General features: G+C 34.7%; 1 protein-coding gene across 1 annotated transcript in view; it reads right to left on the reverse strand.

Moving 5' to 3' along the window:
* The window catches only part of RNF17 (ring finger protein 17), a 134,328-nt gene that overhangs the window by 16,839 nt on the left and 102,465 nt on the right, over window positions 1-15,024 (reverse strand). Inside the window, exons 27-30 of the mRNA XM_012723193.1 lie at window positions 8,686-8,805; window positions 7,297-7,377; window positions 5,053-5,178; window positions 3,600-3,656 (exon numbers count right to left, since the gene is read on the reverse strand). Coding sequence (XP_012578647.1) covers window positions 3,600-3,656; window positions 5,053-5,178; window positions 7,297-7,377; window positions 8,686-8,805 — 384 coding nt within the window. The remainder of the gene's footprint in view (window positions 1-3,599; window positions 3,657-5,052; window positions 5,179-7,296; window positions 7,378-8,685; window positions 8,806-15,024) is intronic.

The raw sequence follows: 15,024 nt of genomic DNA on the forward strand, positions 1-15,024 counted from the left end.
AGATAAGCCAGAAAAAGAAAGAAAAATACCGGATGGTTTCACTCATAGCAGGGGTATAATGGACCAGGCGAGAAAATAACAAGAATAATGAACAACCATATACCAGAGACATTTTGCAGTGGGCAATGGGATCAAAACGGGGCTTGGGGAGGGAAGTGCACGGGATTATGGTGATGGCACACGGGTGACTTGGTGATCGAAACCTACGGGGATTACAATTGAGATCGGAAAAAATAAGTGTACAAAATGATGTAAAAATAAACTTATATAAAAAAATTATCAAAAAGGATATGTTTACTATAAAAGCATAAGAATAATAGGAAGTCATGTGACTTTTAAGAGGATGATAGCAATTAGCTATAGTTAAAAGCAAATATACATAAAAATGTGGGTGCATGACCTTCAGAAAGTTTTATAAGTCTTAAGTATAGTAATTAGTGTAAACTCATCAATTAAAATTTATATATTTATTGCTATTTAACACTCTAAATGGGTAGCAAACCAAAACAAAATATATTTGAAACACTAAAGAGTTTAGCAAAAAGTGACTATGCACTGTTGTATTTTACTGATTTGTTTCAAGTCACTTTACAACAAGCACATACTATTTTTATAGTCTTATGAATGAAATTCTACTTAAAAATGCTAACTCTTACTAATTAAAACTTTTACTTCCTGCACAAAAAAAGCACAGTGGCAAAAGACAAAACAGATGAAGAGTTCATCAAAACAAATAATTAGTGCATCAAGAAAGTAAAAAGCCTACTCACAGAATGGGCGAAAATATCTGCAAATCATTTCTATTAATGATATTTGTATAAAGAACTCTAGCCACTAAACAATATACAATCCAATTAAAATAATGGGTAAAAGACTAACTTCTTTTTTTTTAGTTTTATTGATATATAACGGACATATAACATTGTATTATGTACAGCACAATGATTTGATATATGTGTATGTACATATTACATATAGCCACAATAAGTTTAATCTTTCACCTCACATAGTTATAAAAACATATTTCTTCTGATAACTCTTCATTTACCTGTCGACCACAGGTATATCTGCTTTGGAAAAATGTCTTTTCAGTTCTTCAGTCCATTTTTAAATTGAATATTTCTGTTAGGTTGTAGAAGTTTTTTTATATATTGTGGATATTAATTCCTTATCAGATATATATTTGGAAGTATTTTCTCCCATTCAGCAAGTTACTTTTCATTTTATTGATGATCTTCTTTGATGTAAGTTTTTTAATGTAGTACCACCAGTTTAATATTTTTTGTTATTGATGTTATATCCTGGGCAGAGGACTTGCACAGATATTTATTAGTATATGTATTACATATATATACTACATCATTATTCATTTTGTCACCAATCACCCATGTGCAAGCACCATAGTCACATGTGCTCTTTCTACCCCAGTTTTGATCCTATTCCCCTCTCCACCCTCACAGAATGTTCTGGTTTATGGCTGTTTTTCAATTTATACTTGATTACAATTGTTATTTTTTTCCTGATCCCTTATGCTTCTGCTACGAGTGAAACCATCTGGTATTCTTCATATTCTTTCTGGCTCATTTCACTAAGCACAATTCCTTTCAGCTCCATCCATTGTTGCTGCAAAAGGCATGAATTTATCATCTTTGATTGCTGAGTAATATTCCATGGTATATCTGTACTACATCTTCTTGACCCAATCACCCATTTTTGGGCATTTGGGTTGATTTCATATCTTCCCTATTATAAATAGTGCAGCAATAAACATAGAGATGTAGGTGTACTTTTGGATTAATGTTTTTGTGATCTTTGAGTAGATACCTAGGAGTGGAATTGCTGGATCATAAGGAAGCTCAATTTTTAGCAGTCTGAGAAACCTCCAAGTGGCTTTTCATAGTGATTGTATCTGTTTGCATTCCCATCAGCAGTGTAGGAGAGTTTCTTTTTCTCCACATCCTCACCAACATTTGTTGTCACTAGTGTTTTTAATATGTGCCATTCTCCCTGGTCTGAGAACATATCTCATTGTGATTTTCATTTACATTTCCCTTATTACAAGCAATGGTGAACATTTTTTTCATATGCCTGTTGGCCATCTGCATTTCCTCTTTGGAGAAGTGTCTTTTTGGCTGTCCATTTTTTGATGGGGTTGCTCACTTTACTTTCTTCAGGTTTGTCAGCTCTTTGTATACCTTTATGATCAGACTTTTATCATTAGTATTGTGTGCAAAATTTCCTCCCCCCAATCAGTAGGGAGACTCTGTTTTGGTTAATGTCTCTTTTGCTGTATGGAAGCTCTGTAATTTGATGTAGTCCCAGCTGTTTACCCTCTCCTTCACTATCCTTGATTTGGGTGATGTATATTTAAAGATGTTACTGAAGTATATGTTATGTAGTGTTTCACCAATATTTTGTTCTATATATTTTATGATTTCAGGCCTTATGTCTAGTTCTTTAATCCATTTTGAGTTGGTTTTTGTTTATGGTCTAAAATAGTAATCTAGCTTCATTTTTTTTTGGATGTTGCGGCCTCGTTTCCCCACATCATTTGCTGAACAAACTATCTTTATTCCATTGCATAGTTTTTGCTCCTTTGTCAAAGATTAGCTGTCCGTAGAACTGTGGATTTATATCTGGATTTTCTATTTGGTTCCATTGGTTTGTATGTCCTTCTCATTCCAGTACCATGCAGTTTTGATTAGTATGGCTTTGTAGTATAGTCTAAATTCTGGGAGTGTGATGCCTCCGTTCTCTTTTGTTTTAGTCAGGAGAGTTTTGACTATTCAAGGTTTTTTGTGGTTCCATATGAATCTCATCATTATTTGTTGAACAGATATTGCACTAAAGAAAATATACAAGTAGCCAAAGAACAAATGCAATAATGTATGCATTAGGAAAATACTTAACAAGACCAGTAGGATCTAACTACCACTTCCTGCCTATCTTAGGATAATTAGGAAAAGAGTCAAAATGGTAAATAGAGTCACCTTATGACTTCCTGATTCCATTCCTGGGTCTATCCCCAGAGAAGTAAAAACAGTTGTCCCCATACAAATTTGTACATGAATGTTTATACTGGTTTTATTCACAAATGCAAAATAGACAAAACAACTCATGTCCATCAAAAGATCAATGATAAACAAAATGTGGTATAAACTATATAATGGAATATTATTCAGCAATAAAAAGGACACACACTACAATACTAATACACCTTGAAAACATGCTCAGTGAAAGTAATCACAGAGGGATATGTATTGATAACTACATTATATGAAAAGTCCAAAATAGGAAAGTCCACATGGAGTCAGAAGATTTGTGGCTTCTAGGATACTAGGGAAAAAGATACTGAAAAGTGACTTGCTATGAGTCTTCTTTTGGGGTGATAAAATACAGAATTAGATAGTCATGGTTATTACACAACTCTGTAAATATATTTAAAGTCATTGAATTGAAAATTTTAAAAAAGATGGGCTTTATGATATGGAAATTATGCATTAATAAAGCTATTATAAAAGGAAATTCTTACTTCCTGATTTTGTATCATTCCTTTGTATGAAGTAGCCAAGGTTTCTAAATTATTTCGAATTACTTACCTCAAACCTTATTTCCCATCTTTCTTCCTCATACTTTTTATTGTAATTTGTTGGTTTCTGAAATAATGTATTATTATTAATGAATAAAATCATCTTAACAATACAATATCATTATAAAGCACTTTCATATTTCACTATCACAAAAATGAAGTGCATGTCCTTGTTGGCATTCCTTTAGTTACTAAGTTAGGTTAATTAAGAAAAAAACCCTAATATTCTGAATAATCTTAGCATTGCAAAATAATAAGAGTACTCACAATTATGTCAAACACATCAGTGGTAATTTTTATAAGGGACTGGGGACTCTTCCCTTTTCCCTCTAAATGTTCACATTGACTAGCTCAAGTTGAAGATAGAGACTTATTTATTTATTATGAATAGCCAGTTTAATAGATGGAACATCTTTTATTGTTATGCTGGCACATACTGCTTTGATCAAAAGAAAAAGCTTGCCCTGAGGTTTACATGTATGAAGAGAAGAAAGTAGTTTCCTATATTGAACACTCAGTATCTGGTATGTATTGCTACTAAAATGAATATTCAAAAACTTAGTGAACAATAAATTGAGACAAAGATATCTTGCTAAACAGAATGACATCATATTTCTATAAAGTATTTATAGCATCTTGTAATGTGATAACATATTTATCATAGGCTAATTATGTTTTTTAAAAATATTATAGACAGAAGAACCAGGTCAACTGGAATGGACTGTTTATTGAAGCTAAGCTTGAAATCTGGGTCTAAATTTCCTGTATAAAATAAAATAGGGGAAACTTTTTAAAATTTATTAATTTATATACCTGTTTACACTGTTGTTCATTTAAAATACTATTTACTTCTCCTCTCCCTTAATTTGCCCCCACATCATCACCACAGTACCCCACGCTCCTCCCTCTCTCCCCACTCCTGCCCCTGTAGGAAATCTCTTGCTTATAATTGTCCTTTTGTTTTTGTCTTGCTTTGTTGTAATACTTGCTTTATACTGTAATAACCAATATAATTTCCCCCCCCCATGTCTTTGGTTCTCTTATATTCTTCCTATAAGTGAAACCATTTGATATTTTTCTTTTTCCTTCTGACTTATTTCACTGAGCATGATTAGAGGAACTATTATAATGTCATATAAATGGTGAAAATATTTTATCTGGGGAAAGAGTCTTGTAATTTATAAAGGTTTTTACATCTATATAGTCAAACTACACTGACTAAACATGGGTTTTTTAGGTTTGAAGGTTAAGGAACATTAATTAAATCTTAGTAACATTTAAACTTTTGTTTAGGCTATTTATAAAGCATGATCTAGTGTATTACTTTCTTAATAAATAGTTATTAATAAGTTTTCCTGATTCTTAATATATCAAACATTAGGGACCATATCTACAACTTTGTATCAGACAAAAGGACATTTTAAGCCAAATTAATTTTTCTATACTTATAATAATTAACTTACTTCTTTTAATATTTCCTCAGAATGTTCAACAGTACAATATTTATGATGGACCATAAAGTAAGAAAGTGACATTCCATCAAAATAGAGATGAACAGATGATTTCCCCCATGGATTTTCAGGTAATTCCTATTTAAATTTAATAAAAAAGGTTATCAGTATAAAAATATAGTCTGTAGCTAGAAATAAAATTTTACAGTCAACAAGTATTAAATGAAATTTTTGATGATCACAATAGCACCATTTTGATTAGTGACTCACTACATAAAAATCTCTTCCTGGTATTCTAGGAAGTTATGAGGTAGCAACTCAGTAACTGTGTTTATGCAAATATATTTACGTGTCTGTATGGTATAGAGCTTTTTAGGTATTTACTAAAAAATAATTTGCTGTACACAACTAAGTGTAAGTCATGCATAGGTGATAATAATAATTTATACTAAGTAGGAGAGGAGTGAAAATATGTTTAGGAACAGAGGAATACAGTTTAAAAAAAACTACAAGAAATTAATAATTGTCTAGAAGGGGTCATTCTGATGGTTTTAAGTCTTCACAATTTTTGGTAGTAAACATGTGTATAACTGATAAACTGATAGCTTTCATCCATTTCTAATCAGTACCACCTTATTCTACTGAGTTATTGTAACTGCCTTCCAGATCTTCCTGCTTATATCTTTATCTACTATCCAGTCCTCTATCAGTGCAGCAAAATGAAAATCCTACAATGTAAGGACACCAGATGAACCCCTGGAGTGGTTCCCAAGTCAGTTGGACAGCATTAGTAATACTGACAAGTCTCCTTCCATCTCAGACTCCTTTCAATCTTGCTCCCTCTGCTGTTCCTTACACACAACATACTCCTACTGTGGCATTCTTTATAGTTGCGTTTAAAAACCTCTCACTGTTTAAAAACTTCACTCAAATCTCACCTCTGCAATATCTTACCTGGGCACTAGTTTTAAATGTTACCTCCTTCTCTGCACCACCCCACCCTAATAGCCTGCAGTTTTATTTTTTTCCCAGCACTTATCAATATTTAATATATTATCTTAATTTTTTGTTATGTTTCATGTTATTAACATGGAAGTTCCACACAGGTAGGCATTATTCATGATCCCCAGACCTGGAACAGAGCCCAGCACACAAGAGATCAATATTTTTGTTATTATATACAGTTGGAGAAGTAAGTATAGGGAAGTTTCGTATGGTAGCAACAGATGCAGGATATGTATATTTGTGATTTCTAAGAAATTGAGCAGCCTTTGGTGCATGTACTACAAACTGTTCTCTAAATTAAACTAAGCAGCAAAGAAAATTGCCTCGGTAAGCTAAATGATTTCAATCTCCACCTTACTTATGTGGTCATCCACAGAGCTGATAAGTTACCAGAGTGGTGTCCTAGAATCATGACATCTCCAATTAATAGTGAATAGATGGGTCTTGGTTCTTTTTAGATCTTTATCACTGTCACTACACTTTTCATACACTTTCCTTATAGTTTTTTATCTTTCTACTCAAATCATTAAATATATCTGTCGATAATCCTATTACCTTATTACCTTAGTGTTCCAGTGACTCCAATGGCTGGCTGTCCTCTACCTCTCCTAAATTCTCCCCACAATCCTATTATTCTATTTATTCTACAATCCCCACAATCCTATTACCTAAACAGTTATATTATTTCCTGAAAATGTGTCATGCCTGTTTCTATTTTTTTCTGCCCTTGCATTTCCATGGTGAGGAGAATGTTATCATCTTTTCTCTAAAGGCTACCTCAATTCTCACCGACTCTATTACACTTGCTCTTTTTATTATTTGACTCTCAGTATGTTACTTTGTAGTGAGAAGAACTTAGGTTTACATCTTGTATTCAGCTGTTTCACTAGTTAGATAAGATCTGAGGATAGGAATCACTTGCACTGAGAGTGTCACATACACAGAACTACCCTGAAAATGACAACATAAATTTATAAACATCTCAGATTCTTTGATACTGTCCCCACATGTAAAAATAAATTAGTAAGGTCCAATTAATGACTTTAATACTTATGAAATACTTAGAAACTTGTTCAAAATGAGGTTACTTACAGCAAGCTTAGGAACTAAAGCAGTAATTTTTTTATGTTAATAATTTATAGTCAAAAGTACACTGTTTATCATAAAAATATTACTCAAATTTTGTTACCTAGTATATTGTTTGGCAAATAATTTAATCAACATATACTTTGATGAGCTATATCAAATTACCATAATGTGAATTTCCACCTCTCTTTTTGAAAGCAGTTCTTGCAGGAGTTCTACTGCATCTGGTTGCCAGACATTTCCAACCTATTTAGGGATAATAAATTCAGATTCTTTCATTTCTTCACAAAATAGGAAACAAATGAAGGTTCACAAAAGTAGCTATAAACAACACGAGACAGTAGCACAAAATAAAACATTTTTCAGAGAATATAATTTGTATATGATAAAAATAATATTAAACTGATAATTTGTCTGAGATGCCTCTATTCTAGTATTCTTTTAAGTGCTTAAAAAGAATAAACCTCCATTAGAAAAAAAATGTGCAAAATGATGTAAAAATAAACTTTGTAATAAAAAAAATATAATATCACACTCTCAAAAAAAAAAAAAGAATAAACCTCCATTAAAAACAAACATTGTAGGCCCTCCCTGGTGGCGCAGTGGGTTAAAGCACAGCACTGAGAACCTAAAGCCACTTCCACAAGAGTTCAATTCCCGCCTGCCCCGGAGGTGACCATATGGCGCGCAGACCTCTCCTGACCCACCCGCTGCTCCCCTCAGCAGTGTACTTCCTCAATCTGCCTGTTCAGCTCCCCACTCTGTCTCTGGTGAAGCCTCTCGCTGCCCCTGAGCCTCTGGCCTATACCCCAGTTCTGTATGCACAAATAAATAAATCTTTAAAAAAAAAACAACATTGTAAAAAGTATTTTTAAGGATGAAATTGCAAACACAGTGATTGTATAATGGCTATGATATATACTTATTAAGGAGCAGTAATTGCTATGCTTTCATATAGTTAAGAATTTCCCATGCAAGAACTGGCCTCCTCTCAACAGTGAGTTAGGAGACTGCTTTTGCAAGTAATATTTGAGTGAATCATATGGAATAGATGCTCTCCCAGTCAATCCTTCCAAGGATTGCACTTCTGCTTCTAGACTGCAACATCATAAAAGACCCTGGCCCTCTTGACCCAGGTAGGGTGCTCCCAATCTTTGAGTTAAAGAAACTATGAGGTGAAAGAAAGTTTATCATTAACAAATACCACTGAATTTTAGCTTAATCTGTTATACAGCAAGAGAGAATTAACATACCACACATTTATCAGATTTCCAGATTCAGGTTTGTTGAAATATTGATGAAATAACTAAAATTTTACAATAATACCTTTTTATCTATGAGGAGATTATTTTTCTTCACTTAGATCTGTAGTTTTAGATCTAAATGTTTTAGATGTACAGTTTTCTTCACAAAGGGCTTTTAGTTATCTTATTAAACTTATTTCTAGGTACCTTTTTTTCTTGCAAATGAAAGGGACTTCATTTCATATTCTAATTTCTAGAAAATTATTCATATATTTAGTATTAGCCATTCCACAAGTTACTGTTTACTCACAGGTACAGTATTATAGAGCTGACAAGGAATACAGAACTGGGGTGTATCAGGGTAAAGCAAAATAGGGTAAAGATGACACTGTGGAATCTTCTCAGTGAATCCATGATCTAAATATTGTACCTGAAAAAGGACAAATAAAATCCATAGTTAAAATTTATTATTAAAAGAGGAGAAGGACCCTCCCTGGTGGTGCAACAGGTTAATACACAGCACTATGAAGCCATCTGTAGCCACTGTAGCACAAGTTTGATTCCGACCAGAGAGGTGACCCACATGGCTTGGTAGACTTTTTCCCACCCACCCACTGCTCCCCTCAGCAGTGTATTTCAGTCAATCTGCCTGTACTGCTCCCCACTCTGTCTCTGGCGAATCCTCTTACCCCTGGCACCTCTGAACTGTACTCCAGTTCTTGTGTGCATAAGTAAACAAATCTTAAAACAAAACAAAACCCCACAAAACTAGGGGACAGGGGACTCTCTGGTGTTAAATGAGAAGAAAGGTATCTTAGAAATCTGGGTTTGAAAAACCCCCAGAAAAAAGCAGCATTGTATTTCCTCATCCCAAAGCTTACTGTCAAGAAATTTATTGCACATAATCAAAGATTTGTTTTTTAAAATAAAGTAGGTCTTATTAGACTTATAAATTCCTTAGGAATAATCTACTTTTTGAGGATGATTTTTCAATATTTTTTTTAAAGTATCATATTACTATTTTTAAATCTGTAAGTGCTTTTTGATTAGCTAGCTAGCAATCTCCCCAAAGAAACCATCCTACCAAGTCATCTCTAGCTGGCTGTTTTAAAGTAAATTAAATAAAAACAGAAGTGAATTAGTTCATCAGATGTACTTTAAAAGCACTCATCTATTTTTGAAAAAGGAGTATTTTTCAAATTGTTAGTTATTCCTCAGTTTCATAGTTAAGTACATTTGGGAAACTACATGTAATGTTTCTTTCTTGTAAAATCACTTTGCACAATTAAGGCACTAAGAAGTCTTGTAAGAAACAAACTTGTTTTTAAATTATGCAATGTTCCTGGAACTTCTTTATAAAGTAAGTTTTAAAAAAAACTTTTTGAATAGTTTTAAGGTTCAGAGAAAACTTATTAGAGATGTCCCACATACCTCTATAGCCCTGCCAGCTCCTCCTAACTGACATCCTGCACCAGAGTAGTGATTTCTTATAATCAACCAAACTAAATCCATACTCCACATTAAGGTTCACTCACTCTTAATGATGCTTATCATATGTTAGATATATGTGTAGAGACAGTATCTCCCCATTATGATAGCATGCAGAATAATTTTACTGCCCTATAAATCTTCTATGCCTTGCCTAATCATACTCTCTTTTCCAAATCCTGGAAAAAAACAAATCATTTTACTATTGCCGTTATCTTTGCTTATTCTAGAATCTCATATAGCTGCAGTCATACACTATGTAGCCTTTACATATTGGCCTTTCAGTTAGTAATAGCATTTATCTTCTTCCATGTCTTTTCATGGCTGCATAGCTCTTTTTAGTGCTAATTGCCTGGGCTAATCACAGTTTATTCACTTATCTACAGTTTATTCACTTACAACATCTTGGTTGTCACAAACTTGACCAATGAAATAAAGCTGCTGCTGCTACATATATCCACATGCAGGATTTTGTATGGACAGCACAGGGATTTACCCTTCACCCCTGGACTCTAGCTAACTCTTGGAAAGTTCCCTTAACTCCCAAATCAGGCACCAGCACCTCAGGAGCAGACACAGGCACCAGTATGGGCCACAAAGAGACCTGCCCATCATAAACAGGCCTTTACCACCCTCCACACCCTATGATCCAGCACATACCCCACTCCAGACTGCACAGGGTCTTAAATGACACCAATAGCTCTTAGTCACCTTTTAGAAGCACCCCCAACCTCAGGATGACCCCTCAGTGCTTTAGGAACCATGCAAGCTCCAGTCTGGGACATGCAGGGCCCTGCTCAAGAGTAGTGATCCCCAGCTGCTCCCTTTTGAGTGCATCCGCCCAGTGTAGCAGGAGTGGGGACATGCCTAGAGAGATGTAATTCACAAAAGTCAGGGTTTGAAAAAAATGGGAAGATGGAATACTACAACAAATAGCAGTAAACATCTAAATGCTAGTATAACACCACAAGTGGAGAAAACAATTCAGAACCTAACCTAAAAGACATGGAAGATCTGTTCTTCCTATTTGATATAGAATTCAAGCCTGCCATCCTAAAGAAATCTGAGAACTCACAGAATAGATGCAGAAAAACAGATCAGAAAATTCAGAAAAATGGGCTGTTCTCAGAACAAAAGCAACAAACAGAAGATCAAATATAATAAACTAAAGAAGGAAATAAATTAGAGGATAAAAAATATTAAAAGAGGAGATGAAAAATACCATAGAAAGCTATAGAATACTTCAAGATAAGTTTACAAAGTAGCAAGATAGAAGAAAAAAAGAAATAAAAAAATAGAGAAAAACTATGAAGAAACACCTCATGAACTAGCCGACAGCATGAGGGAAGGCAATATAAGATCAAAGAGTATCTCAGAAAGAAAATAAGTAAAAGAAAGAGAACATATTTAAAGAAATAATAAAAGAAAACATACCAAACCTGGAAGAGGAGATTAAGAACAAATCTAGGACAGTAAAAGAACACCAGGATAACTAAACAAAATGAAATGAGCACAAGACATACAGTAGTGAAACTTCCCATAATCGAAGCAAAGAAAGAATATTGAAGTTGGTGAGGGAGAAGCAGATAATCTACAATGGAACTGTGTAGGTAATCTACACAGACCAGGCTTACATCAGCATTCTCAGAAGAAACAATGTGGGTAAGAAGAGAACAGACACATATTGGGCCCCAAGACAAATATCAATAAATTAACAAAAACTGAAATGATACCAAGTATCTTTCTAACCATAAAGGTATACGAGAGATCAACTAAAAAAAGAAAGCAGGCAACACTTCTAATAAAGGAAGAATGGACAACACACTATTGAAAGACCACTGGATTAATGTAGAAGTCAAAGAAGAAACATACAAATACCTGAGGTAAAGGACAATGAAGACTCACTTTCCAGAATGTATGGAAACAACAAAAGCAGTACTAAGAAATGCACCGCACTAAAGGCCCATATCAACAAACAAGAAATAGCCCCAATAAGCAACTTTTTCTTATCTCCAGAAACAAGAAAAAGAACAAACAAAAAAATCCAAATGTCAGTAGAAGGAAGGGAATATTAAAATTAAGGCACAAATAAATAAAAGAGAAATAAAAAAGAAAGCCCAAAGTGAAAAACTGAAAGCTATTCCATTAAGATTTGGTACAAGAGGGCCCTCCCTAGTGGAGCTACAGGTTAAAGCACAGCGCTAAGAAGCTAAAGCCACTTCAGCATGAGTTGCCCCAGAGGTAACCCACATGACATGGCAGACCTCTCTTGACCCACCCGCTGCTCCCCTCAGCAGTGTACTTCGACAGTCAGCCTGGTCTGCTCCCCACTCTGTCTCTGGTAAGTCCTCTCACTGCCCCTGCACCTCTGACTTGTACCCGAGTTCTGTATGCATAAATAAAAGAATCTTTTTAAAAAAAAAGATTTGATACAAGACAAGGATGTTCACTATTACCACTTTTCACACTAGCAGAGTCCTAGCTAGAGCATTTAGGCAAGAGAAAACCATAAAAGGAATTCAAATTGGGAAAGAAGTAAAGCTATGATTTTTTTTTCAGATTATATGATAATATACACAGGGAACCCTAAAGACTAAAATAAATAAATAAATAAATAAATGAAATAAAACAATAAACCAGTCAGCAAAATGATGGGCTGGTCAGCAAAATCAACACAGAAAAATCAGTTGCCTTCAGTGTGAAAACAATGAACTAGAGGAAGAAAAATTTAAGAAAGCCATCCCATTTAAATCTTGCCAAAAAATAATCAAAACCTGGGAATAAACCTAAGAAGGAGATGAAGGACTTACAAGGAAAACTATAAGACATTGTTAAAAGAAACAGATGACACAATGAAATGGGAAGATATACACTGCTCATTAATTGGAAGAATCAAAATCATCAAAATGGCCATCCTACCCAAAACAATTTACACTCAGTGCAATCCCAATAAAAATGTCAATGGCACTGTTCAAAGAAATGAAAAATATATTACTGAGATTCATATGCAAACACATAAGACCCCAAGTAGCCAAAACTCTCCAAAAAAGGGGGAAAATAGTGGTATTCTACATTCAGACTTCAAATGATTCTATAAAGCTATAATAATTTAAACTAGATGGTAGAGGAACAAAAAGACAGAGACCAAAGGAATAAAACTGAGAGCCCAGATCTGAAATCACACATATACGGACAATTAATCTACAACAAAGGGTTGAAGAATATACAATGGATGAGGAAAGCGTTTTCAGTAAATTGGGTGGAAAACTGCATAGTCACATACCAAAAAAAAAAAAAAAAAAAGTCAAACTACACCATGATCTCACACAAGAAAATCAACTCAAAATGGAGATAAGACATATGTAGTATCTGAAACAAAAAATACATAGAAGAAAAAATGGCAAACAAAATCTATGACACAAATGAGAAATATCTTTGTGAATTTGTCTCTATCAGCAAGGAAAACAAAGGAGAATATAAAAAACTGGGGTTACATCAAACTGAGAAGCTTCTGTAGAACAAAAAAGACAGTAACCGAAACAGAGAGATACTACAAGATTGGGACACAGTATCTGCACACTATAGATATATGACAAGGGACTGAAATTAGAGCTCATATAACTCAACAAAAAGAAAACAAGCCATTAAAAAATGAGAAGATTTAGGTCCTCCCTGGTGGCGCAGCGGGTTAAAGCACAGCACTGAGAATCTAAAGCTGCTTGCACATGAGTTCGATTCCCACCTGCCCTGGAGGTGACCACATGGTGTGGCAGACCTCTCCTGACCCGCCCGCTGCTCCCCGCAGCAGTGTACTTCGTCGATCTGCCTGTTCTGCTCCCCACTCTGTCTCTGGTGAATCCTCTCACCACCCCTGAGCCTATGGCCTGTACCCCAGTTCTGTATGCACAAATAAATAAATCTTAAAAAAAAAAAAAAAAAAGAAGATTTAAATAGGCACCTCTCCAAAGAAGACATACCAGATGGCAAACTGGCACAAGAAAAAATTTCTGATCATTACTTATCATCAGGGAAATTTAAACAAAAACTATAATAAGATACCACCTCATACCTGTGAGAATGGTCTATATTAAAACAAACAAAAAACCTCAGAAATGACAAATGTTGGCATGGGTGTGGAGAAAAAGGAATACTTTTACTTTGTTGGTGGAAATGTAAACTGGTTAAGCTCTACTGAAAGCAGCATGAAGACTTCTCAAAATACTAAAAAAGATCTGCTATATGACCCAGCAATTTCACTCCAAGGTATTAACCTAAATAAAAAAAAAAATACTGATTTGAAAGGAGACCTACACTCCTAAGTTTACTGCAGCACTATGTACCATAGCCAAGATACGTAAATAAAATAAATGTCCCCAGATGGGTCAAGAATATGTAGTATATATATACAATGGAATACTACTCAGCAATTAAAATAAAAGACAAACTTATGCCATTTGTGGTAACATGGATGGAGCTGGAAGGGAATGTGCCAAGTAAAATAAGCAAGAAATAGAATGATAAATACTGCATGGTGTCACTTATATGTGGAATATAGAGATGACACAAAGGTTCAAACAGAGACAATCTTGAAAGCCAAACCCTGAAATCTGATTATAGATCATTGGCAACCAAGAGAGGAGGGGAAGAGGGAAAAGGTGAGAAGCAAGGGGAAAGAATAGCATAGCTGACTATGGTAGAGGACTATGTTTGGTGGTGGGAGAGCTATAATGACCACACATAAGGGTGGAAATCCTACATTGTCAAAATATTAACAAGGATGTAAAACAATGATACTTCATTAGTTATAATAATAAATTTAAAAAAGACATTGTTGAAATTATGCCAAGAAATCTGCTTATACTGCGAGAAATTATTGTCCCTAGGCTAGCCCTTCTTTAGATAATAAGAGTGGGTCCTAGAAGTGGCCATATTTAAGTCCCTTGAAATTGTCTTTAAAGAACATTCAAAGCTTCAGTTTTGAACACTGCACCAGACACAGGAAAAAAATGCAGAATCAGGGCCCTCCCTAGTGGTGCAGCGGGTTAAAGCACAGCACTAAGAAACAAAAGCCACTTCAGCGTGAATTCCGTCCCTGCTCTGGAGGTGACAAACATGGTGCAGCAGACCTCTCCTGCTTGCCCACTGCTCCCCTCAGCAGTGT

This window comes from Condylura cristata, unplaced genomic scaffold, assembly GCF_000260355.1.
Source record: "Condylura cristata isolate star-nosed mole 26May11 unplaced genomic scaffold, ConCri1.0 scaffold00010, whole genome shotgun sequence".
Lineage (NCBI taxonomy): Eukaryota > Metazoa > Chordata > Mammalia > Eulipotyphla > Talpidae > Condylura > Condylura cristata.